The sequence below is a fragment of the Mesitornis unicolor genome, unplaced genomic scaffold, assembly GCF_000695765.1.
Source record: "Mesitornis unicolor isolate BGI_N332 unplaced genomic scaffold, ASM69576v1 scaffold18588, whole genome shotgun sequence".
Lineage (NCBI taxonomy): Eukaryota > Metazoa > Chordata > Aves > Mesitornithiformes > Mesitornithidae > Mesitornis > Mesitornis unicolor.
Genome location: NW_010200103.1, coordinates 54,109 through 79,324, shown reverse-complemented (window position 1 = coordinate 79,324; position 25,216 = coordinate 54,109). Strand labels below are relative to the sequence as shown.

Below are 25,216 nucleotides of genomic sequence, written 5' to 3'. Positions count from 1 at the left end.
GATTCCCCCTTTCTTCTAGATTCACTCAATCGAAGCAGCAGAGTACAATGGTGTCTGGCCTACGAGCTCATTCTCTCGATCACTCAAACTGACCCAGGTACTAACTGGGCAACTCAGTAATCCCATCAAGTTCGAGTACAGCAATGGCCACGTTGGAAAGATTATGGCTCCTGATTCTGTCTCGGATGATGGTTTGAATGTCTACAGGGGAATCATGAATGTGCTGGAGATAAGCATAAAGAAGATGCAGCATTCATACAGCTTACAGGAGGTGAGCTTTTTACTGTGGTCACTCTGTAAATAAATAAACCTTCTCTGCAGATTCTTCTACTGGATTTTCTGAGTCCATCCTTGACATAAACTTCACTAACAAAAAACACCTAAGCTTGGGAAATCGTGATTGAGTTGTTCTTATGGGACAACATTTGATGGAGCTGTAGCTAAACAGGACAGCAGAATAGCAGATTTTTCATCTGGCTGATCAAAAAATCAGAAAATGCATTTGCAGTATTAGACCCTAAGAAAATCTGGCTTGTGGTTTTAGAGAAAGTAAACTCCTGTGAAAGCCGAAGACTACATAAAATCTGAATAGCGTATTAAAACAAACTTAAACATACAGCACAAGATTAAAGCTAAAATATCAGTAATTTGACTTTTTTACCAATCATACATACTTTAATCTCTTTTAGCTTCTCTTTTAGAAGGAAAACAATCTATATGCCATGACACTGCTGTAATAGCTTTGACAGCTGCAGTTGATGCTCTATCGGAATTCCACTGTTTTTCAGGTTTTAATATTTCAGTCAAGGTAAATCATCTGATATTACTATTCACCACAGAAATTGCAATGTGTTTAGTTTTTGCAAAACCATATTTACATTGATTAGACTACATTTGATTCAGAGATCAGCAAAAACCTTGAAATTATTATAGTTTCATGTTATTTTATTGAAAGTGCAGACCAGAGTAGCTTTAATTTTTAAAAAATTTATCTTTATCTAAGTAGAGCTGTTTCTGGGAAAGGAACTACATGATTTAATATTTTCACGCCACTTATTGCACGTAAAAACCCGGGTGGTGGTGTCGCATATTCTACAGCGCTATATTCTCATATCTTGTTTTACATCATCATTGTTTCTAATTCAGTTTGCAACATGTCCTACTCTCGCTGCTTAGCGATATATGTGACTTTACCTCCTAGAATGGTCTCCAAGTTTTCTTTGCTGTTCTCAAATAGCAACTGATTAATGAGCATTGGCACCCTTGCTTGACAATCTCAAGTCACACTGTAAACAAATGTATTATTAGTCCCAAAATCTGAGCTGCGGAGGGGTTTACAGGACTAACCCATGAAAGTCTATGTCACAAACTGCAGGGCGTATGGTAAGGGTATCTGAGGTAGCCAGTAGAGCTAGGCAGGAGGCTACTTCGTCCCACTGAGCCCAGTGGGCTGGACATTCCCATTTAAAGTCTCAATGTCTCTACCACACCATGCAGTCTGCAGAGGAGCACCACACCTGTATTTGCAGAGTACAGATGTTTCAGAACACTTGGGCAGTTCTGGTTTCTAGCCCTCGCCAAAGCCCCCTGGTGACTTCAGGAGTACTGTTCAGCTGCAGATGAAGTGGTGTGGCTTGCCTCCCAACCACCACATGACCATTTTGCTGTGCTGACATAGCCCAAAGCAGCTCTCTGGAGTGGCTATGCTATCAATAATAATAAAAAACCCATGAAAATAAGCCTTCCTCCTAAAATGCAATCAAATATTTTCCTCTCCAAAGATCTCCTCACTGACTGAGGAGATTTAAGAGCTCTTATAAATATATATGCTTCAAATATTATTGAAGATCTGAGCTAAAACTGCAAACTCAAGAAAACCCACAATCAAAACTCTGCTATCCTGAAATTCTTTTTAATTATTGCTGTTCGTGCTGTGACAGATCATCTGATATTGCAAGGCCTGTTCCATAGGCATTTATAAGCTGTCTATAAAAGCACATTTTAAGGGCAGAATGTCATCTCCAATCTTAAAATACTTTGCTGTTGAGATTTTATTCTGACTGATCAAATTATTTTGGCACTTTTTATTAATATTCCTCAAATGGTATTTCATAATCGACAGCTCTAACTGGAAATTGTTACTCACCTTTTCTGAGGCTCCAAATCTTGTCTCAGTGAAACACTTGAGAATTTTAGTTCTCTCAGGGAAACTCTGATTTGGCTTACTAGAAACCTGTACAGGTAAAAAAGAGATTAAAGTAATGAACATCCCAATTTTGCTTCTGTAGAGTACGATGACTAAAAAAGCAATCATTTCTATCAGGAATTTTGAAAACACAGATTTAAACAGGAAAGTCCGTGCAAGGAATTGATGAAGCTCTGTGTAAGAGTGGACTTCTCTCTCTGATCACGTTCTCATTTTTGCCAGCCCGGGATTGGAGGTATTTGTAACACAACGTACGCAATTCAGGAAAACAAGAGAGCAAACCTGGTCTATGTGACTAAATCCAAGGACCTGAACAGTTGTGAAGACAAAGTACAAATGGTCACAGGTTCAGCTTACACTTATCCATGCCAGACCTGCCAGCAGGTAAATTAGGGTGGTATTATATTAGGGTGGTATACATATTTTATATTCATATACAGGGAGCCATTTGGCATCCACATTATCTCTTGCTTTGTTACACCTAAAATGAGTGAAGAGTCAGATCTTCCGTACCTAGTTATCAGCATTTTCTTTCTGCATGAAAATCAGATCCACGGAACAGCAGAGGTCTGTGCTGCAGACTATCACGTACTGCAGGCACACTTCAACCAGCTTAAACTAGCTGGCTTGGAAACCATTAATTATCAGCATGAGCTAATTCACCTACTCCGTGGAGTTATAAAGATAGTCACGATGTCCAGTTTCTGCTATTCAAGATAGGTACTGCTGCATCTCATTATAATCCTGTCTTTGAAATAAGAAATCAGGTGGCTTGTACTGCTGCTCTCCTCAGAAAATGTGTCTCCTTCTCAAGGGAATAACCAATTACTTATATTTGGGAAAGAGAAAAACAGCTAAGACTTCTGAGTGGTAAAAGCAATGGAGCCAGGCAGTGTGCCTGACCTCTCCCATGGAAGTGTGCACATTGAATTCGCATAAAGTTCTCGTATGGACAATGAGCAAAACAGCCCTAGAAAATAAGTGGGTTGAAGTGGGTGATGTAATGGCTTCTAGTCATAGAATTTAGAAGTTCAGTAACTTTCTATTTTCTTTGTTTCTTTGCTTTTTTTTTATATTCTACAGAGAAACAAGAATTCCCGGGCAACTGCTACTTACAATTACAAAATTAAGTATACACGTAATGAAGCTGTAATTACACAGGCTGATGTTGAGGAAATCCACCAGTTTACACCCTTCAATGAGATAACAGGAGGAAATGCTATAGTAGAAGCAAGGTACTGTACATATGCCTTTAATTCAGCAACTAGCTCAGCATCTCAGTAATCTGGTCAAACTCCATAACTGAAATAAATCCTTTACTTCCACAGCCTATTGTTTGCCAGTATTTAATTACATAAAATCCCAAGCAGTTCATAAAAACAGCCTTCACTGTTAGTTGTAAATCTGAAACATGCACATCACTATCCGAATTTTGTTAGCTAAACTTGGCAGGGTTTGACTGTTTGTTTTTTTTTTCTCAGGGATATTTGATTTATGTCATAAAAGCCAAAACAAATGTAATTCCTTCTGAAAAATTGTGAACTAATATATTTGCAGTAAAATACTTTGAAAGACAGTTACTCACTGAAAGAGAGTTCCCCGGAAAATAATAATGCAGTAAGAGACCCTGGAGACTAGTTCACAAGAAACCTAGATAGGACTTTGGATTCCAATATACTTCCTAAGTACAGTGGGCTGCTTGCAAATCTCCCATCAAAACAGTTTCTTGATAAGAAATTGGTTTTTATTGCGAAAAGATTGGACACAAAGCATATAAAACATATTTGCTTTTCTACAGCAAATTTTGCATACTTCTTAAACCATTTTGGAGCAAAATGAGGATATTATTGTCTAAGAAATTAAAACTCTGCTCTTTTTTAGCTCAAGCCCCCAAAATTCTTTCATCTGCTTCAAAATCATCTACTAAAAGAATTTTTAGTTACCTGCTTTAGTGATGGACTCTGTAGACAGGGGTCCCCTACTGAAGAGAGAGGCTTTTTGGATAAAACTGTATAGAAGATGTACCTCAGTCTCACTCCAGCTGCTGTAATCTTGCACTGCTCCATTAGCTTCTGCAAGAATCTATTGGTATAACATACAGTATTGGAAACTGCAACATCAGAAAGTTCATGTCAATAAATCACTGATTAACTTCATTAATATGATGAACATGTTCAACAAAAAAAAAAGTGACAGTGGCTTTACTATCTCATGCAATCAAGGTGAAGATAGGTACAACTGCAGTGCTTTTATCACAGAATCCCAGACCGTTAGGGATTGGAAGGGACCTCGAAAGCTCATCCAGTCCAATCCCCCTGCCGGAGCAGGAACACCCAGATGAGGTTACACAGGAAGGTGTCCAGGCGGGTTTTGAATGTCTGCAGAGAAGGAGACTCCACAACCTCTCTGGGCAGCCTGGGCCAGTGCTCTGTCACCCTCACTGAGAAGAAGTTTCTTCTCAAATTTAAGTGGAACCTCCTGTGTTCCAGTTTGTGTCCTTTAATTAAATTATAGGTGGTTGTGAGTGAGCACTGGTCTGGAGCCAATGGACTTTTGCTGATTTAACCTGTTCTTCTGCAAGACTGCATAGATGTCCTTCCTCTTCTCCCTCTGGTATTGAGCCCCCAGAAAGGGTAGTGCCCTTACTTTTCCCCGTTTTCTCTAGATCTTTTGCATTTCCCAGCAGATTATATTTAATAATATAAGATACTGGGGAAGATGTGGTTATGTCATCAGCCAAATCTTCAGAAGTTATTTCTACAATGCACCTTCTGAGTGGAAAAAAAAATGAAAGAAAAATCTAACATCAAGGACTTAAAACATTTGGAGCTGGGTTTTCAGACCTGTTCAGCATAAGCCTCTTGCAGCACCTTTCAAAGCTAAGAGAGGTTTTACTATTGTTTCACCGTTTTAATCCTATCTTTAGTATTCACTTGCTTTTCTCGTCAGAGTATAGCATTTTCTCGTCTAATCTAGGCAGATATATCTCTTCCCAAAATGAAGAAGATGAGGACATAATAGATTTATCATGTTCAGGAAGAGGGAGTTAAATCTGTCCAAGCGTACCTGATGTTATACTTTCTGACCCAAACACTTTCTATAATATTGTATAAAATTTCCAGCGAGAAAAAAATCTCTGCTGATTCTGTAGCGATTTCTATTCAAATTCCAGTGGCTTGTTTGCAAAGCAGTTATATGCTATTTTCTGCAGCAGTTCTCTGCAATCCATACGGAAGGAGTGGATAGAAATGACACAGAAGATCATCATGGAGATTCCAAAATAAACGTGCCAATTTTCTACAGAGATTTTGAGATACTGTGTAGCACAACAATATTGCTTTGGGAATATTTTCAGTTGTTCAGTTCAAATGCCTAACTTTATTACAGTGTCCTCAGTGACGTATTTTAAGCATAATTGGTGGGATAGGATGCATCCCTTTAGCTGAAAGTGTAGCAAAGATAGAAAGTGTTTACAGTTTCACTGGAATTATTCTTAATAATAAAGGATGAAGGTTTGGTGCTGCTTGAAAAGTATCCAATAACTTGAGTACTTTTCCAAAGACTAGTCCTGAATTTATCTGGCCCTTTTTGTTTGGGAAATCCAATTTGAAACTTCATGAGAATCAAAAGCCTTTTGAAACAATTGTAGTTGCATTGCAATGCAGGGAGGCAGAAACACTGTTCTGTTTTTAGCTTGTACCTTGTATCTCATGATGTTATCTCCCCGGCTTCCTCCATTCCAGGCAGAAACTTGCTTTGACTGATGTGCAAAAGAGCATGACAGAGGTCCCATCAAAAGAATTCCAATATCGTGGGTCAATTCAGTACCAGTTTGGCAGTGAATTGCTTCAGCTTCCTGTCCACTTATTCAGAATAAAAAATGTGGAAAGCCAGGTAAAGTTCAGCCACTGGACAGACAGTTTGTTGGAGGTTGGAATCCATGCGTGTGGAAAACAAAATGTGTGAGCCTCATGCGTTTTAATCTTCCTGCAGATAGAGGAAAGCCTGCAAGACCTAGTAGACACCACGTCTGAACAGCTCACCAGCGAAGCACCAGCAAAAGCTCTCAAATTGCTGCACCTCTTCCGTGCAGCAAGTGAGGAGGATTACGAGTCAGTGTGGAAGCAGTTCTCCAGTCGGCCAGCATACAGGTACAAGAAATAGGAGTGGTGATTCTGCTGATAAACTCTGTTGGACACCATCTGGAATGACTATGTTCAAATGGTCATTGCCTTTTCCGTTACAGGCGGTACATTTTGGATATAATTCCTGCAGTTGCCAGTCACCGTGCACTCAGGTTCTTGAGGCAAAAAATGGAAAGGCAAGAGCTCACCAACTGGGAAGCGGCTCAGACGGTGCTTGTGGCCCTGCACTCAAGCACACCCACTCGAGACGTGATGGAGGAAGCAACGGTAGGATTTGCTAAACACTCCTGAATTGCTCTTTACTGATTTTAGCATCTGTCCTATTTATTCCTTTGACAAGATTGCAAGGGCTTTGAAAATATAAAGGTTTTATAGCCTTTAGTGAAGTTGAAAGGATTTTATTTCTTATCTGCCTTAAGGGGAGGAGAATGCAAATCAAAGGGGCAAAAATGAATGCAAAATAAAACAGGAAAGAAAGAGTAAAGTATCCCTTAGTCACAGAGTTTATTGCTGCAAACAGTAATTTCTAGCCTCTCTTTGTCCAAATGTACTTTAAAGTTACTTCAGATTAGACCTCTAACTGAGTGTTTGCAAAGTCTAAGGAGTAAGAAATACATATTTGTTATATCCTGTATTCTTCCTGATTGACCTAGCAGGATGGGTATAAATTGGAGCAGATCTATCAAAACCAAGGGAGTTCTGCCAATGTGGAGGCCCACAGGAGAAAGTCTAAATTTTTTACCATTTTTAACTCTTCTGCAAGGTCTAATTCTAGCCTGGATGCAGGAACTTATCTCTGCCTGCCCTAGGTAGAAACCACGTATCTCAGAGTTTGCCCTCTGTAAAAGCCGTGACAGCCCGGCTCTTGCTGTGCAGTAACGCTCTGCTTCCCACTCCAGGAAGCAATGGGCTGGTGCCTCCTGTCAGCCACTATGTTTATACAAAATATTCCTGTCTGCTCAAAGATACATTCACAATGTATCTAGACTTTTTGGTACCTATAGCTGAGGCAATTATAAAACAATGACTAATATTTCTTTACTAAAGTGTGTTTTTCCATTCCATAACTGGGTGATTTCCTTCCTTTGGACTACAGCCTATGCCAAATTTAAATCTGAAGCACCATAAAAGCAACAGATCTGCCTTCCAGATGTTACTTGGAATTACTTTACAATTGCGTTTTCAAATACAGTGATATCCACTGATTAACTATAAATCCATTCCTAGAGAAATATCAAAAGCCTGGTTGTACCTTGCAATTGGCAGAAACATATCTTTCAGTATTATTGCTCTTCATTAATGTTGGTAATGAACAACTGCTTTCTCTCCAGCAAATCGTGAAGAAACATTGCCCACGCTCAAGTACTGTACTTGGAAAGGTTTGCCATCTCAGCTACGCGTCACTGTGCCACAAACAGTGCTCTTCATCAGACTCCTGCTCTGAATGTCTCCAGGTAACCACATTGTTATTTCTCCTTTAAAAGAAAATTTAAGCCTTGAGTTCTTTCTTCATTATTCAGAAACCTGTATTTCACTTCACTACAGTGTTTCCTTTGGGGAAAGGAGCCCCAGTTGCTTAAATACAGCATTTTTATCTTTAGATTAACACACGAAGGAGAGTGAGAGGAAGAAGCATATAATTCATAGCACTTTCTGTCTGAGTATCTCTGAGTGCTTTATTGCCAATTATTAATGAAGTCCCATGGCACTGCTGTGAAACACTTTAAATATAGATACTTACATTTGCTTATAAATAAACTAAGTGACACAAAAGCCCAGGTTTTTGCCCAAAGCCATGTAGCCCAGCCATTTCTCAGCCAGAAGCGGAGCCCAGTCATCCACATAGACTATAAGCTTTTAATAATAGAAATACCCTCCCTGTTCTGCACTGCTTTTAATCAGCAGGCCTGAAAACAGTTTAAATAGGCAGTAAACATCTTTTCTCCATTTAGTGGTGCATGTCATGGTTTACAGAGGTTGGCCACTCAGCCAGTAGTAGTGAGGGAGAAACAGCACCAAGTGTGTTCAGTCCTGGAAGCCGGTCAGTCCACCATCCCCAGCAAGAGCAGTGTATTCCCAATAATTTCTGTGCCTGCCATGATTTTTTCCTGTAGTACAAAGCCATGGCTGACATTCCTACATGCATCTCCTGTGTTACAATGCTCTTGAGCTAATTAAATCTAAGCCCAGTGCCAGCAAATGGAAATTCATTCCCAAAGAAAATGATTGTATATGCCTATTCAATGCATTTCAAATGTCCGTTTGCTCAATTAGTAATATCAAATGGACTGTTTCTGTACCATCAATGGATCTCAAATGTGATATTTTAAAGCATGGGAGCTGTATTGAAATTATTCTGTAACATCTCAGGGTCTCTTTTTTAGAGCCATTTTTTTAGCAGTAAAAACTGTTTTCTGTTAGGGTTCAATTCTCATTTCATATTCAGCCTTCAGACAACTGTTTCTAATCTAGCCACATAAAGGTAAGTGTGATGCAGTTGCTTATGATGAAGGCTGTAAAATGACCTGGTGATTGCATGGCCAGCTATTAATCCACAATGAAAAGTAGCTGTCATAGCTGAAGTTAAGGGCACCACCACTAGCTGTATCTTCAGGAATCTTATTTAAGAGTCTGAAGAATTTAACAGTATCTGCATTTTTGTCTTCAACCATTAGACAGAGATATTCAAACAGCGTTATTGCAGGGCTCCCAACTCACCCTGAAAGTCAGTGGGAGCTAGCTCGTAGCCAATACTTATTCCTTTAAAAATCTTACTTGATAACTTTAAGGCGTAGTGATGTAGAAGCTGTTCATTGCAGCATTCTTGTCTATGCTTGTTCTATGAATAAAAAGTCCTATTCATAAGGACAAAAAGCACTTGAAAATATTTAAAATAAGTGAATTGAAGAAACTGAAATTATCAAAGTCAAACCTCAGAATAGGCTGGTGGATGGGATATAGATAAGAGCTGGAATTGAACTCAACAGAAGATTTGTTTTCTTTTTTTCAGCTACTTCATGGCTTTGCAGGAGAAGCATTGACCAAGTCGAATACAGAAGAAATTTGCCTGGCTTTGAAAGCCCTTGGCAATGTAGGACATCCAGCCAGCATCAAGCACATCAAGAAGTTTTTGCCAGGATATGCAGCCAGTGCCTCAGATCTGCCACTCAAGGTCCATGCAACTGCTGTGATGGCCCTGAAAAGCATAGGCATGAAAGACCCCAAAATGGTAAGGAAACAAAGCTGCCTCCTTTGCACTTATGATAACCCAATGCAAGGATGCTAATTGATGATGTGTGATGAGGGGAAAGCAGACCTTTTTTCGTATATAACTGTAAAATGTTTATTTTAAAATACCTAACCATCCCTCAGTTGGCATGCCTTATTCCTTTTGACATTAACCTCTAGTATTTCAGACTGCAACAAAAATCCCATTAAAAGGGTACATTCATTACCCTGTTGTTGAAGACAAATCAGTATTTCCATTGCAAACATTTATTTTCCAAGGACATTAGACAGAAAGCTAAATTACTGGCCAAAATGTGTTTAGTGCTACTTCAGCTTTGGTATGTGAGAGAACCACAAAACAAGGTTTTCAGAGAATTGACATTTAATACGGAGTGTCACATCTAATCGTAATTCAAGACCAGATCTTATTGTAAATAGATACTGGAGGTTTGCATCCTAATTACAAATTTACAGACATCGTGTGGGTTTAAGTCATAAACAGAACATTTAATAAATGTGACTTTAGTCCCTGAACAAGATAATTAGATATCACATACAATGGTTACACGGGCATACTCTCATCCACCACAGACATCACTTTACAATCATTTTCACCTTAAAGCAATCTGCTTCTAAAAGGAAACCTTGTGTTTTCAAGCTTTTTTTTTCCCTGGCATTGATTTTTTTTGTTTTATATAAGACTGTTCTTAATATAAAAGTAAAATAAAAGCTTTCATTAACCATTCTCCTACTAATCTGTATCAGTTTTTTCCATTATACTCTTTTTTTGCATATGACTCCCAGTTTGAGTGCACATATTGATCCACAGACAATAGTGTGCCAGGGTATGCTTTTAAGCAAAAGAATAAAGAAACAATTTAGTAGAGTGCAGGAGCTAGATGGAGAGAAGCAGAGGGGGAGGACAGAATAGCAAAGAGTAGGAGTTAGGGGGTTTGCTGGGGAAGAAAAAAGCCTATTTGGTGTTTGACAACAATGTTGTCTCTGATTGCCCTTTGGCCCAGCTTTCCACAAGTGACCCAGACCACCCATTTTCTATGCATTTGCTTTGGAGAAAATTGATCTGGAGCAAGTGAATGCCTGTGGCTGGATTTCTCATTTTACAAAAACCAGTTTAAAGGCTGGCTTGAAGCTAGCCTCATGCCCATATTTAGATTAAACAGACTCAATACATGGTCTGTCTTTTACATTGTTTTATTTGAAAAGGTAGTTACATTTAGAAAGAGGCTACTGCCTCCTTGCCACCACCTTCACCTTGGTATTTGATAATCAACATGCACGAATTAATAAAACCAATCAGGATATGTCCAGTTCGTTGGACTTTTCATTAGAAAGCTTGGATGTGCGCTGTTCCAGGCAGGACAGGACTGCACAGAGGGGCTGCCAGAGCAGTGTTACACCATCCACATCCATTTTGAAGTTGGGGTCAAAGGCTTCAGCGCAGCTCATGGAAACTGGAATGGTTTCAGTATGAAATTAGTCCTTATGCTGTGTGTTGTTGGGGTCAAACACATTGGTCACAAGTAGTACTGTGGAAATTATATTTGTTGCATAAACATTCAGTTTTAAACTGCCTACATGATGTAGAGATTTATGGTAGTAAAATGGTTTTTATTCTAGCAGAAAGGGCTCCGGGGGATCAAATGATTAGAAATAAGCATACCTTTATTGGTACTGAAACCACTTCTTAGGTATGTGATGGATCCATGAAATCTCTTTTACCTAGAGTGGTTATGCTACAGAAATATTTTGCTATAGCTCAAAACCAGATAATATATTTGATTTAGAAGTTATCCAGCAAAGTTCCTTGGCTTTGATTGTGTAGGAAGTCAAATTACATTACCATAACAACCCTTCCAGCCCTCAGACTATGAAACCAGGAACACTGTTGCCACAATAAATTAAATAATATAATTTTTTTTACTGCACTACAATAAAGAGATCATTCACTGATGATGAATGTTTATTAGAAAAATGTTCAAACATACTGTAAATTTGAATGTATCTATTATTTTCAGGTCCAGGCTATTACGCTTGAGATATTCCTGAATCACAAAATTCATCCTCGGGTCCGAATGTTAGCTGCAGTGGTTTTGCTTGAAACCAAGCCAGGTCTTCCAATAGTGATGACATTAGCTGATGCTGTCCTGAAGGAACCTAGCATGCAAGTGGCAAGTTTCATCTACTCTCACCTGAGGGCTCTGGGTAGAAGCACAGCTCCGGATCTTCAAGTGATGTAAGGAAAATTTGGATCCCATCTCTAGATGAAAAAACTTGTTGCAAACGGAGGTGTTAATGTGCACACTGAATTTTTTCAGGGCTTCTGCTTGCAGAATGGCTGTCAGAGCATTGAGTTCCAAATTTGACAAATCTGGGTATCAGTTCAGCAAGGTTTTCCGCTTCAGTATGTTTAAAGGTAAGATTCAGAAGATTTTGTAGAGAAATACATACAGGTCAACGTGTGAAAAAAATTGTGCAGTATGAGAACTCAATTTTCCTAGCCAGTTGGTTAGCTGCATGTTGTTCCTCCATATTCTCCTATGTCTAATGAAAAAAAAACCCACCAGAAACCTCAGACTCTCCATTTAGAGAGTGTTTAGGTCCCTGTGTGTGTTTTGCATTGTACACTGCCAGCATGAAATTACCAAAGGGCTTGTGGGGCTCTAACCCTCCATTTTCATTAGCCGGTGAGGCACATGCTCCTGTATCAAATGCCGTGGTCTCAGTGGTGCTTAACAATTTCATACTATTGTTCAGCACCAAACAAACAGAAGGGATCTAAATTACTGCTGAAGTGGATTAATTTCTGCTGGTGCTGAACACCTACAACTCTTGCTGAATTCAAATGTGATGCTAAACGCTCTTCGCCCCAGCAGTGGTACCCAGTGAAACAGCAAACTCTGAAAACATCCAGGTGTGACAATTCATTGCAGCCATAAGCAGCTAACTCAGGCTTTTGTCTAGAGATTTTTGTTGCACCGTCCTACCAGGACTCTACTGGAATGAGCAGATTCATGCATGGGATCTGGAGGCTGACCAGTTGCATCAGTGGGAGTTGCACATAAAAATGTAGTCAGAGCAGGAAGGACCAGATTATAACATGGCTCTCGCTGGGCCAAATTGTAGCTATTTCCATCTTCCACTTATGTTATTTTTCTCAGTAGAGATCTTTGAAGCAACTCCACTATGTAAATTACCATGACAGCCTCAGTGATTTGGCGTATGTAACTGGCAGACTAGGGTGATTATATCTACTATCTACTGCTACTACTACTACTACTTCATTACTATCTATTGTATCTTATACAAGCTGTTTATCTAGGAGGACTTGGATGTTTTTAGTACTAAGTGTACAAGTACTTTTGCCTTCTTTTTGGAGGAGGAGACATGGTTTGAAAGACTTTTGTAGATCTTGTTGTTGCCTTGCCCCATGTGGTTTTTATATGACCGTCTAATCTGCCCGATAATGAAAATAAATATAATACAACCGCAGTAATGTATGATGCACATGCTTGCTGCCTCAGAGATGGAGACAGAGAGTGCCCAAAGAAGAGCAGTCACTAATACTCACTGTGCGAACTTTTGTACCATTTAAAATGTATTCAGGGATATACATATATATATATTTATATATATATATGTACAGGGAAATATATTTTTCAGTAATATGTGTTTTCCAGATCCATGTTTCTAGTTTTAGGTACTCATTTTCTCCTCTATTTTTGCTTTTAAAATGAACTATCTGAATTTTTGCACAGTGAGAAAGAGGAGTTCAGTACGCATGAGGGCAGCTGGCAGAGCTGTGTGAAATGGATTGCTTTGTTCTGGCTGTAGCCCAGAAATGCAGCACATCAGTGAATTGCAGTGAAGACCAGTGTCAGAAATTTGGTTACCACGCATACGTAATATTTAAATCTCTCATCCTGAAGAGTAAGGAACAAGATCCTTTCCTCACACATGCTAATCTTAGACTTGGATAACTCAGTTAGCTAAATGAAGTCAATCCACTATTACACTGGTGAGGGAGGAGGATCCATCCTCCAGCTTTCTGGTCTGATTTGTCACCACTAGCCACAGGTGAAATGTGTTTCAGCGAGTCCATTCTGGAGGAGTTACCATAGTGACGGCTGTAAGGCAGTACCTATTTCCTTGCTAAAAACAAAAATGTGCCCTCAGCATCACAGATCTCTGTGGTGCTAGATGCTGAATTATTAATGACAGGCAATAATGTCAGCTCAATCTCTCTCTGATCTGGAAGATGTCACACATGGCCACCACAAACAGTGCTTCATGCTCTGTAGACTGCTACTGAAATCGAAGGGATGACCTCATTTTGCTCAATGTGAGGACTGACAGAATCTGACTCTCAATGTGCACAAATTCATATAATTAAATATTTACTAATGTTCATAGGTACCAAAGACTGCTTTCTTTGATCACCAGTTTTTCTTTCCCTCTTCTCTGGGGCAAGATATTTAGTCAAATACACGCAGGTGCCGTCACACTCTCACAGTGAAGTGGCTACAGTGCATCATCTGATTGTGTCAACAGGAGTTTTCATCGGTAAATATTTTCTTAGAGCATTAGCGCTATGTAATGCCTGAGGTATGGAAAATATCCCTGCTCTCTTCAAGTCAATGAATTCTGTATAATCATTTAATCATTTATGAGCAACACTTCTTATTAAGTATCAGTAAGTACCATGGGTTTTTTTAACTAACACGTTTCATGGATTAGAACACAAAAAAAGAGCCTAAACAAATTCATTAAAAGTAGCATACCTCATTCTAGTGTCCAATCCATGTAACACCTAGGACTGTTCTGGCTAAGCTCACTCTGAAAACTAGTCTTCACATTTCCAAGTCTCAGGTCAGCTTATTAGTAATGCGCCAGTGCAGCATCACTTTGCTTTTTGGTTTCTATAGGATCAGCATTAAAATGTGAGCTTCAGTTGTCTCTCTTTGCTATCTCCTGAAGGATCTTCCCTGATTCCTCTGCCACCAATGGAGTGGCATACATACCTATGTTTTGATTGTAGGAGTTGTTACTGGGCCACATATGTTGTAGTTAGATAGTTCCTAGCACTTTGGGTAGCACAGGAGCTTCATACAGCAAAACAGTGAAGGTGCTGTAGTGAAATGCAAGTTCATACAGATTTAGCAGACCAAGTACATTGCTTTCCCAGCAGACTGTTTCTCAAATACATGAAAAGTTTGAATCTGTCCTGAGAAATTAGAAATCAAAATTAGTTCAGGCAGGCAATGTGTTATGAAACAACTTAGCGTGAGGAGTAAACAAGGGTAAGGTACCATCCAGAGCCCTGTCTGTATGCGTGGGTTCAGAAGAGAATAGGAAAGTGTTAACTCACAGGTGAGATGTTATCTGAAACAGAGAGTGGCACTCGAGAAGTAATACGGGCATGAGTATTCATAACGCCGCACATTTGTGAACCAAGCTATAACCTTTTCCTTAACTTTCGGCTAAATAATTCAGGCACTCCTTTTCTGGAAAGAGCTCGAAGACTCACTTTTATAATGTTTGAAAATACATTTCCTACAATTCATCAGTGATTTATGTACATGTGCTGAAATTATGGTCTGGATCTTTCAGGGCTCTGCAATCATCCTCGCTGTACTGGATTTCCAAAGGTGATTTCTGGTGGTGTTGGGATTTAATGAGTATATGGTACCTATGTCTAACACAAGGATAGCGGAACTTAGGAGCTCCTAAAATACTTTCCTGGCCTCCAGCTAGTGTGGGAAGAGAAGAGAGAGGAGGGCTGGAAGAAAGGAAGCATGGCAGGGATGTCAGCCTTGTTCCTCTTGAAACTTAAGGAAACTTAGAGAAACCTTGGGATTACTTTAACTCAGAAAACAGGACTGTATAGACCTGTGCCAATACATCACTCTGCTCTGCACTGATTATCTGTATCTAAGAACATTATAGATGATAAATCTAAAGTAGAGAAAATAGACACAAATTGTGTTTGCTCAAAGTTCACTCAAGAGTTAACAACTACTTAACAATTAGTGCAGTTCATGTCAGCAGTTACAGCATTAGGAACTAGATGTATTAGATTGCCTCTGAGTCATTTGAGAGACAAATCTACACCTCACCATCTGTCCTTATAGGACATCTATATCCCTTTCCCTAAACTATTAGTAGAGGATGGCAAATCTGGTTTCATTTCTGATCCCTTTCATCAAGTTGCCCTAAATGACATCTTTGTAAAAGCATTTCATAAGCTGACATTACAGAATCTGACTGGTTATAAACAATATAGCAGAAGCAATCGGAAAAATAGCATAACCACCATGTAATGAGCAGGAGGCTTCTAATTTTGCCTATCAATAGTTAAAAAATGAACGATATTTTGTTTATGACTGGTTTATAACATCACTTTTATAGCCGGGTTTTTCTGGCCTTTCTTATACTGTATCAGTTGATTTATATAATTAGTAAATTGATACAACCTACACACTGTGGCTTTAAAAACTAATTGTGCTGTGTTTTACTGCTTGTTTCTCTGCAGAGATCCTTATGAGTGGAGTAGCAGCTAAGTATTTGGTATTGAATAATGCAGGGAGCTTAATTCCAACAATGGCAATGTCCCAGCTGCGGACACACTTCCTCGGAAGAGTGGCTGATCCCTTGGAGGTAATGGAGTCTCCCCACAGTTTGCCCTCTCATTCCTTCTTACAACCATCACCCAACTGGCATTTATGCTTTACTTCTTCCCACAGGTGGGAATAACGGTTGAAGGACTGCAGGAGATGTTTGCTAAAGGTTACTCTCCTGATCAGGACTGGGAGACTGACTTCGACTTCAAGGAAATCTTGAAAACGGTAAATTCTTGGGAAAAAGAAAACCTCTAAGATATCGCTTCCCCAAATGTGATGAAGAATCAGACTTTCTTCCTCTTCTCATGCAGCTCTCTGACTGGAAGGCATTATCCAGTGACAAGCCTTTTGCATCAGGCTACGTGAAGATGTTTGGCCAAGAGTTCTTCTTTGGTGGACTTGATAAAAACGCCATCCAAAATGTATTACAGGTATCATTTCAAAAACACCACCACCCAAGCATCAAAAGCTTAAAATCCTGTTTCTTTCACACATTCTCTCCCTTTTTTAATTTCTTAATTCAAGAGGGATTTTGTCTTTAGTATTAATCAAGGCAAATAAGGTCAAGCTTTGATCAGGATTAGATATAATCATTACTGGCAGACTTTCCCCTGAGGCACAGTTAATGACACAAATCATGATATTCAAGTTCTGCTTATTTAGACACATTGAACTCTGTAATTGCAGGCATGGTATGGACCTGATGAAAAAATCCCCTCAATAAGGAGAATAATCAGTAGCCTTCAAAGTGGTGTAGGGAGGCAGTGGACCAAGGCTTTACTGTCCTCTGAGATCCGTCGTATCGTGCCCACTTGCACTGGGTTCCCAGCAGAGACCAGCTTCTATTACTCTTCTATCACAAAAGTGGCAGGAAATGGTAATGTATTTCAAGATTTGAGCAATACAAACATGCTTGTCAGGATTAGGGGAGGGGGATTTTTAACGCTTTTTTTGCTTGCTTTGTCGTAGTTCAAGCACAGATTACACCTTCTCCGAAGTCTGATTTCAGATTGACTGAGATATTAAATGCCAACATTAGGCTGCGATCCAAAATGAGTCTAAGGTAAATATTTAGTATAAATTAAAAGATTTATATTTCCAAGTGGCAGAGGCTGTAAAAATTCAACAGCTGTTTGCTGTCTGAATATAATTTTACCCTCATTCTACCTTTTCAGCATGGCTAAGGAGATGACCTTTGTAATGGGGATCAACACACACATGGTCCAGGCCGGGTTGGAATCACACACCAAAATGAATGCTCATGTACCTGTGAATGTTGTTGCCGCTGTTCAAATGAAGGAAAAAAATATCAAGATTGAAATTCCACCATGTAAAGATGAGATGAACATAATTACTGCAAGGTAAGACATAGTACTTACTATCTTTGTATGTAGCAATGCAGAGTCCTTCCAAATAAAGCAGAACTTTTCTTAGGGATCTTATCTTTGACTGATGGCTTGGGTAACTGGCAATGATTGATGTAGTTTATTTATTTTAAATGAAGTGACATCCACCAAAGATTTGCATTACTTCCTTTGGTCTTCACCTGAAATCCTCTTTAGGATCATTTCTCAGTTGTTGAAACCCATAAGCTATTTGAAACACAAATGGCATAAAATTTCTGCTCCAATACATATATTTGGACTGGAGACACTAGGTGAGATATAAGCCAGCTGAATCCTATGAGTTATAACAGATAACCCATATATATTTGCATTTGATGCCTTGAAGCGTAGAGGATTTGGTGTTTCTTGTGTTTTTATCTTGTTTCCTTCTCTGCGGCTGCCATTTGGTTTTCTTGCCTGTTAGGTCTACTTGATTTATTATCAGTACATGCAATTACAATACACTCTGGAAAACTGTTGTAGCCAGATGCCAAACAAATGAAAACAGATGGAAATACAAGCACAAAGAGAGGGAAGAATCAGAAAGAGTATGTCCAAGGAATCAAAGCGGTAGACCAAAGCTTAGAAAACCTTCACACGCACACATGAAAAAATACTGAGAAAGACAAGCTGAAAATTCATCACAAAGGAAAACGCATCACTGACAACAGAAATCAGCTATTATACAATCCATGAAATGTTAACAAGTATCTGCTTTAGGAATACAGCCATTACAAAAGAGCTCAGTTGCTTGATCCAGCTGCAATTAGCGTTCGTGGCTGCTGGCCCAGAGAATCTCTGCAGGTCTCCTCAGCTGAGCCACCAGTTAGGCTTTCTCCTTTGCCCTTCAGTGGTCACAGACCATTCTAGTAAGCATTTGACATCACATCCTCCTCCCTAAGATGATTCCTCCACTTCATCAAATGTGATTGTAATCTCCTCGTGGAGAGGAGGGAGGGTTTTGGCAGTTCATAGAGCATTCCTTAGCTGTGTGTAAGCTTCTGGGACACCACAGCTCAAAGGTTCTTTTCAGTTTCTTGTGAAGACCAGAACAGTCTGCTCCCAAGATCATCGGAGACAGCAGGCACCTGCTCTCACAGTGGAAAGGGTGAGGCAGATACTGCTGAGCTCAATAAGGATGCTGAACTGAGATGAGAATATTGGACACTGATGCAGAGTTTAGATACTCAAGCAGAGCTAGAAATGTTAGCAGAGGGATCCTCCCTGCAAAGCAAAATAAAAAATATTTTCCTTCTTTCACTTAAGGAGAAATCGAATCGGACACAAAAATGGTTAAATGCATTGCTGGAAAGCACAAAACAAGTCTGTATCAGAAGCAGGGGATTACAGGAGAGGAGCCCATGAGTTCCTGCCCAAGCCCTGCTCTAGAGCCTGCAGCATTATCATTTATAAAATGTAGTCGGTCGGAAATAGCTCCATATTGGAAAGTGTATGAGAAAGCTAATACTCACTGGCTAACTTTTAGCACCATCAATTTTTCTCCAAAAAGCATTCCCATTCACTGTTACAAAACAAATGGTCAGTGAAAACCCACAGAGCAATGAAACAGCAATGAGTACAAGTGAAGGCAAAGCAATAACTGGAGAATGTAACACTGGACCACATCACTGAGGAGGTCAAAGACCAAGCAAAGTAAAATCTTCAAGGTATGAAAAGAAACAATCAGGCATGGTAGAAAGAGAAGAGATACATAAATATTTATACAGAATGAGTAAATAAAAATAGATTAGCATAGACTTTCTCTTCCTTTTGCATAGATCCACCAAAGAATAGAGAACCTGTTGCCTTCAATATTTTAGAGATATTCTGACACCTTCCCTTGTTAGCTTTAAAATCCCCATTTAAAGAGATGGCTCTGTTCAAAATAGTAGAGTATTCAGCACTTTGTCTCGATGGTCAGTGGGTTATTTCCTAGAGCACCATGTCATTAAAGCTAGTCAGGACATGATATTACTTTTCCCTCCATGTCTCACACCTAGATACAGGACACAAACAGTCCTCAATAGCGTTAAGTTCCTACACACTGTACAGGTTATAACCTGTCACAGCTGTGGGATTTATATAAATTTTTCAGGAGCCTAAGAGAAACACAGGTGAGCAATCACAGACCCTACAGAAAAAAAAAATAATGAAAACTGGTGATAGAGAGATTGCATTCCCAAGACAAATCAGCACATTACAGGCTAGGCTTTTTTTATAGCAAAAATCAGAGCAAACTAATTAATCACACCGTGGAGAGAATATATAGCATGTGTTGCAATCCAATCTTATCAAAGTTAAATTTAATTAAAAATAATAGTTATTTTTAAGATTCTTTTAACGTAATTATTTGGTATACTACAGATGGCTACTTAAACATACTTTTAAACAAAATTTATGGGAATAAGTAAAAATCAAATAAATTTCAGGGAAAAATTAGAGCCCTGTGATTAAAGTATAAATATGGAGAGCTGCCAGAGAATGCACTTTGCAAATATATCACATATTCATAATGACAGGCTACTGAAATATGTACATAATCTTGAATAGAGCTTCTATCACAGGGCTTTTTTGCTTGTTTTAACTGTAGGATAAGCAGAAATTTCTTCGCATGGGCATCTTCTTGATAAGATGAATTACAAAATTACAACACTGTATACAACATGCATACAGCTCATGTAACAGAAAATGCAGAAGAGCCAGCGTACGCTGTGAGCTTGCAAGGCAGCGTGGTGTGTTTGGGGACAGAGAAGGGAAATGACTCTATTTTTGTAACACCAGTGTCAGGACAATGCAGTGTAGAAGGCAGAAATTTTCATTTCACCACAGCAGAAAGAGAGGTGAAGATCTGGTTGGAGGATTGTCTCTTGCTTCTCATTTATTTAGATATGATGTCATGCTGTGCTTTAAAACCTAGGAAAATAGGAGCGTTTTGTTGATTTTTTTTGTTTTGTTTTAAATAGACATTGAGCTCTTCTGTCCCTGTGCTAGGGATGTATGTAAGGCCACACTCACTGAAACATCAGTGGGCCGAACACAGCTGAATTGCTTGTCCCTTACCCCTGCAGTGAATTCAGCTTATACTATAGCACAGCTTCTTCTCTCATCCAAAAAATACACTAATACATATCGGAAAAATCTCCTTTTTATTTTTTCTCCCTTCTGTGGGATCAGAGAGAACAGATTCTTTCATACCATAGCTTTAGGCCTTCTTTGTGACTGTTTTTCTTGTTAAAGCACCAGAGCTGGTGCTTGTAGCCTATTTTTACTGTGCTGTGTGATTCTGCAGACATTGACATGTGTCACCTGTGATGCAGTTACATTTGTCGGCTCTCTGTGCTCAACAGGGAGGAATCGATCCTCCACTTTCATTAGGTGGCAGGAGTAGACTACTGGCATAAAAAAATACTAAGAAAAAAAAATTTGGAAAAGAAATCCCAGGGCTTTCTGCTTGGAGACCCAGCCTGCAGTTCAGTGGTCATTTGAATTATTGAATGGGATTAAAATAAAAGCCATTTCCCTTTCTGTCCCTTTACCCAGATAAGCCATCTGAAATGCAAGTTGATTTGTAATTTCTTTTATCCCCTCAGCTTGTTAGGGAGAATATTTTACTTCAGATTCCATTCTTCAAGGTCCTCCTATCACCCAGCGTGGAGCATTGCTGTCATGTCCTTATCTAAAAAAAAGAGAGAGAGGAAAAAGAAAACAAAGCCCACAGGTGACACACGTTTTATTGAGGTGTTCCTCATGAAGTGCAATTGTGTGCTTTACAGTGCACACAGCACGGTAGGATCCTTCAAGAGGAAGAGAGGGCCATCAAATGAATACAAATGCATCTTTCAAATATGTAAGATTGGAATTGCTTAGGCTAGTGCAGTGTGGACCATATCAAAACAGAGGCCGTTTCGCAGACCGTCTTTCCATTCACTGCCACAAAGGCCACCTCCATTGGCAGACCACAAAAGCCTCAGGGTAAGCAGCTCAGCTTCATACTTGAGGAACAGCGCATGGGGAATTTTGAGCCGGATATTAGCGCTGATAAATGGCTAATAAGGTAGAATTAGCTCAATGTTAATAGCTGAGGGAAATCAATAGGTTTTCATCTCTCAGAAGTGTTCAGTATTCAAGACGTTTCTCTGACGCAAACCAAAACTCATCGTTATCACAGCGTTGTAACAACTTCCATGAAGAATGTGGGATATGGAGCCAGAGGGTCAGGATATTTAGCCATTAGAGTCTCAGTCTCGTGCTGCACCTTATATCACTCATCCTGGATCCTGGCTAATAGAGTACACAGCACTGGAAACAATGCACTGAAAATACGTACATAAATAGGCTTTAACCTTCCTACATATTTCTGTGTGATGTCTTGCCAAACCACGACCAAGCCATGAGTACCTCTGAATTTCGATCAAGCTGGAGACACTTACTTTGATGATTTCAGGCTCCTTCCTTTAATTTAACAAAAGTTGCATGGGAAACAGCGTTCAGTAGCCACCAGCACCTAGGGTGTTAGTTGGAGTTATGGCAGTATTTTCCCAAATATAATGTTAAAGGAAATGAGAACAAAGTTCAGCAGCGAATACAAAGAAGATGAGTTTAAAAAATTAAAAGTCCAGAAGACCAAAATAGGAAACTCAAAAATCTAATTATATAATCCACAGCCAGGCTTCTAAGCTCTTCAAGGTGTTAGGCATATGGAGATCCCATCAGCTGCAATGCTTTTAACCTGTACACATGATTCAAAAAGCCTAACTGAACTATCTGCCCCTGAGATTGGTCTGTATCTTTATTCACTCTTAGCAGACCTTGAAAATACAACTAACAGGCAAGATGCTGTCAATATCTCTAAAGCAATTTGCAAGGCATGATACTTGTTGCTGAGGACATGCTACGAGAAATTATTCAGGTCTTTTCCTCAGCAGTACTTTATCAATACAGGTTTCCTCTAATGTTTATTCTGCAGGTCTAAGACGTTTGCCGTTACACGAAATATTGGGGATTTGACTGCTAGTAAGATGACTCCAGTTCTTCTCCCTGAAGCAGTGCCTGACATAATGAAGATGTCCTTTGATTCAGATTCCGCATCAGGCGAGACTGATAACATCAGGGTAAATGATGTAGTGCCTGACTATTCTTTTCTGGGCTTTTAATCAGTGGGAGACCATTTCTTTTCTCCATAGGAAAATGTACAATTAGTCTCTGACCAATGCTGCTACACTCAAAATAAGTCAGATTCAATCCAATAACACAAATAACCCTATAGTAACAGTGTTTTGAAATCTGAAGTGTAATACATCGGACTTGCAACACTTTTTCAAAAGCAAAATCATTTTTTTTAGTAATTAATTTTACACTGCCATCTACAGGATAGGCCCACAATCTTTAAAATACTTTGCAGCCATTATGCAACCATCACATTCCTGGGGCAGCCACAAATGTTCCACTAGATGCTCCATTGCTCAATTTGTAGAGCCAGATTCAATGCTTATAAACATCCCGAGTCAAGGATGGATGGCAGTTTGTGTGTCAAGTCAAATGACTTCCTGAGCTACAGTTTTCAAGACGTCACCATGACAATTCATTCCATGAAAGGCTGACAGAGGTGAGGAATACGCTGTTCTGTTCTGGTTTCATTGTTGTCCTGCAACTATGAAGGGTTTTCAGACAGAATAAGACGTGAAGAGAGGATGAGTACAGCACTTTCCCATGGAGAAGTCAACAGGCAAACGTACTGTCAGAGCAGTTTCCAATATCTTGGCACATGGAGAGTCCTCCTGCTTTGTGCCTCTGTGCTGCCCTTCCTGAAAACTGAGCGCTCCACAGTTGTTCTTAAATGAACAGCAACTGAAAAATGGCACTAACTGAAGCATTTCCCAGTATCATTAGAGTTTAATTTGGAAATACAATATTAGCATTAAAATTTCAGTTTTTCAATGAGGTTTGGAATCTTGTGAAACCTGATAAACTGAGTAAAAAATTAATTGCAAACCTATATTACATGTGAAATGAAAGTCTATAATTATATGTCTTTAGCTTTTTGCTTTGTTGCTGCAGGAAATCATAGTTTTCATTTCATGTATTTGATTGTGATTTAAATTAATTTTAAGTGGTTCTTATGCCAGCATTGCTTAGCACATGTAAATGACATATTTTTGAGTGGATATTTCTAACATCTGCTATGTTTTGACCATCTAGTTGATACAGTCTTATATTCATGTCAGACCTCAACTGACAGGGAATTTGTTGTTTGACCTAATCATAAATCAAAGAGAAGAGCTCCAGTCAGTCTAGAGTGCACTCAGATTTTTCAAGAACCTGTTAATACTGTCTAATACTCCAGGAAAGCAAAATTAAATATTTAGAGTTAATTTGTGATATAATTTTCCATTCTTATAGCCTGAAGCTCTTCTTACACTAGATAGTCCAATCAAGCCATTCAGTTGATAATTTTGTCCAGCTGAAAACCAAATTGTTCTATGTCACAGCCTTGCTATCTCAGATAAACTGGTTAATTCCTCTTGCAGAATATATGTAACTATTACCAGAATGAAACTCATAACATGCAAGTATTCCTCCTAGAGTTGTCCGGTTAACTTGACATGTGTATTATCCAATAGGTCAGACAGTCTGCAGAAGATGTTTCATCGGGAGATTCGTTTTCCTTTGGACAGTCTTCTTCCAAAAAAGAGCCATTTGTTCAGTCCATGTGCTTCAATGCAAGTACATTTGGGGTTCAAGCATGCATTGAGAAGAAAAGTGTACATGCAGCATTTATCAAAAATGTGCCTCTTTATTACCTCGTTGGAGAGCACGCCTTTAGAATGAGCTTCAAGCCAGGTAAATACAACTCTGCACTAAAACAAGAGTAACAGATGGGTGGGTAGGGATGTTTGTATGTACACCTATATATTTGTATAAGTACATATATATCCTTTGTGTCTTATGTACCACTAAAACTACCATCAGAACTAGCAGCCTTGCCAGTATTGGCAACAGACTACGTTTGTAGCAGGAATCCATTTCTCCCCCACTCTGCTGAGCAGTGATTTCCCAGCTCTCCCAGCAACCCCACTCAGCATGGCCAGCATCAAGCAGAGCTGATCTGTGCCTGCAGAGCGTGTCTGATGCATCCTGAATCATTGGATTTGGGATGCAAGCACAGAGCAATTGGACATGGGCAACGGATCTGATGCAGTGTCCTGTAGCTACACTCTAAAGACCCAGACTCTTAAAGGGAATTATGGATTAACCATGCCAGGATCTAGTCCTTAATGTCTTAATCCATGATCATAAGAAGTAAAAGCACAGCAGGCCACTGAATCTGCGTCTCCTAGGTATCAAACTAATGGCCTAACCACTGGGACATTCTTTACAATTCAAGAGTTGAGCTTCAATTCCTCTCTGATGCCTAATTCACTGTCCCATAGTGTTATCTAGTCAGGAAATCCAATTCACTTGACCTGAAACTGCTGATTATTCTCTTTATTGACTACAATCTATTATGCTAATGATATAAAATTTGGTTATTGTGAGAATGTGCTTTAGCTACTACAGAATCTTTTTAGCAAACTTGCTCAATACCAAAATAATCAATGAGCATTTATGTTTTCA

The 25,216-nt window shown here is 39.2% G+C and overlaps 1 protein-coding gene across 1 annotated transcript in view; it reads left to right on the top strand.

Annotated features, from left to right (window-relative positions):
* Positions 1 to 25,216, top strand: part of LOC104544705 (vitellogenin-1-like) — a 42,631-nt gene that overhangs the window by 3,229 nt on the left and 14,186 nt on the right. Inside the window, exons 4-21 of the mRNA XM_010189646.1 lie at positions 20 to 271; positions 2,429 to 2,590; positions 3,290 to 3,441; positions 5,950 to 6,100; positions 6,200 to 6,357; positions 6,453 to 6,618; positions 7,683 to 7,805; positions 9,362 to 9,580; positions 11,616 to 11,833; positions 11,916 to 12,013; positions 16,130 to 16,254; positions 16,341 to 16,442; positions 16,529 to 16,648; positions 16,905 to 17,094; positions 17,187 to 17,280; positions 17,393 to 17,578; positions 22,569 to 22,713; positions 24,223 to 24,442. Of these exons, the coding sequence (XP_010187948.1) occupies positions 20 to 271; positions 2,429 to 2,590; positions 3,290 to 3,441; positions 5,950 to 6,100; positions 6,200 to 6,357; positions 6,453 to 6,618; positions 7,683 to 7,805; positions 9,362 to 9,580; positions 11,616 to 11,833; positions 11,916 to 12,013; positions 16,130 to 16,254; positions 16,341 to 16,442; positions 16,529 to 16,648; positions 16,905 to 17,094; positions 17,187 to 17,280; positions 17,393 to 17,578; positions 22,569 to 22,713; positions 24,223 to 24,442 (2,881 nt within the window). The remainder of the gene's footprint in view (positions 1 to 19; positions 272 to 2,428; positions 2,591 to 3,289; positions 3,442 to 5,949; positions 6,101 to 6,199; positions 6,358 to 6,452; positions 6,619 to 7,682; positions 7,806 to 9,361; positions 9,581 to 11,615; positions 11,834 to 11,915; positions 12,014 to 16,129; positions 16,255 to 16,340; positions 16,443 to 16,528; positions 16,649 to 16,904; positions 17,095 to 17,186; positions 17,281 to 17,392; positions 17,579 to 22,568; positions 22,714 to 24,222; positions 24,443 to 25,216) is intronic.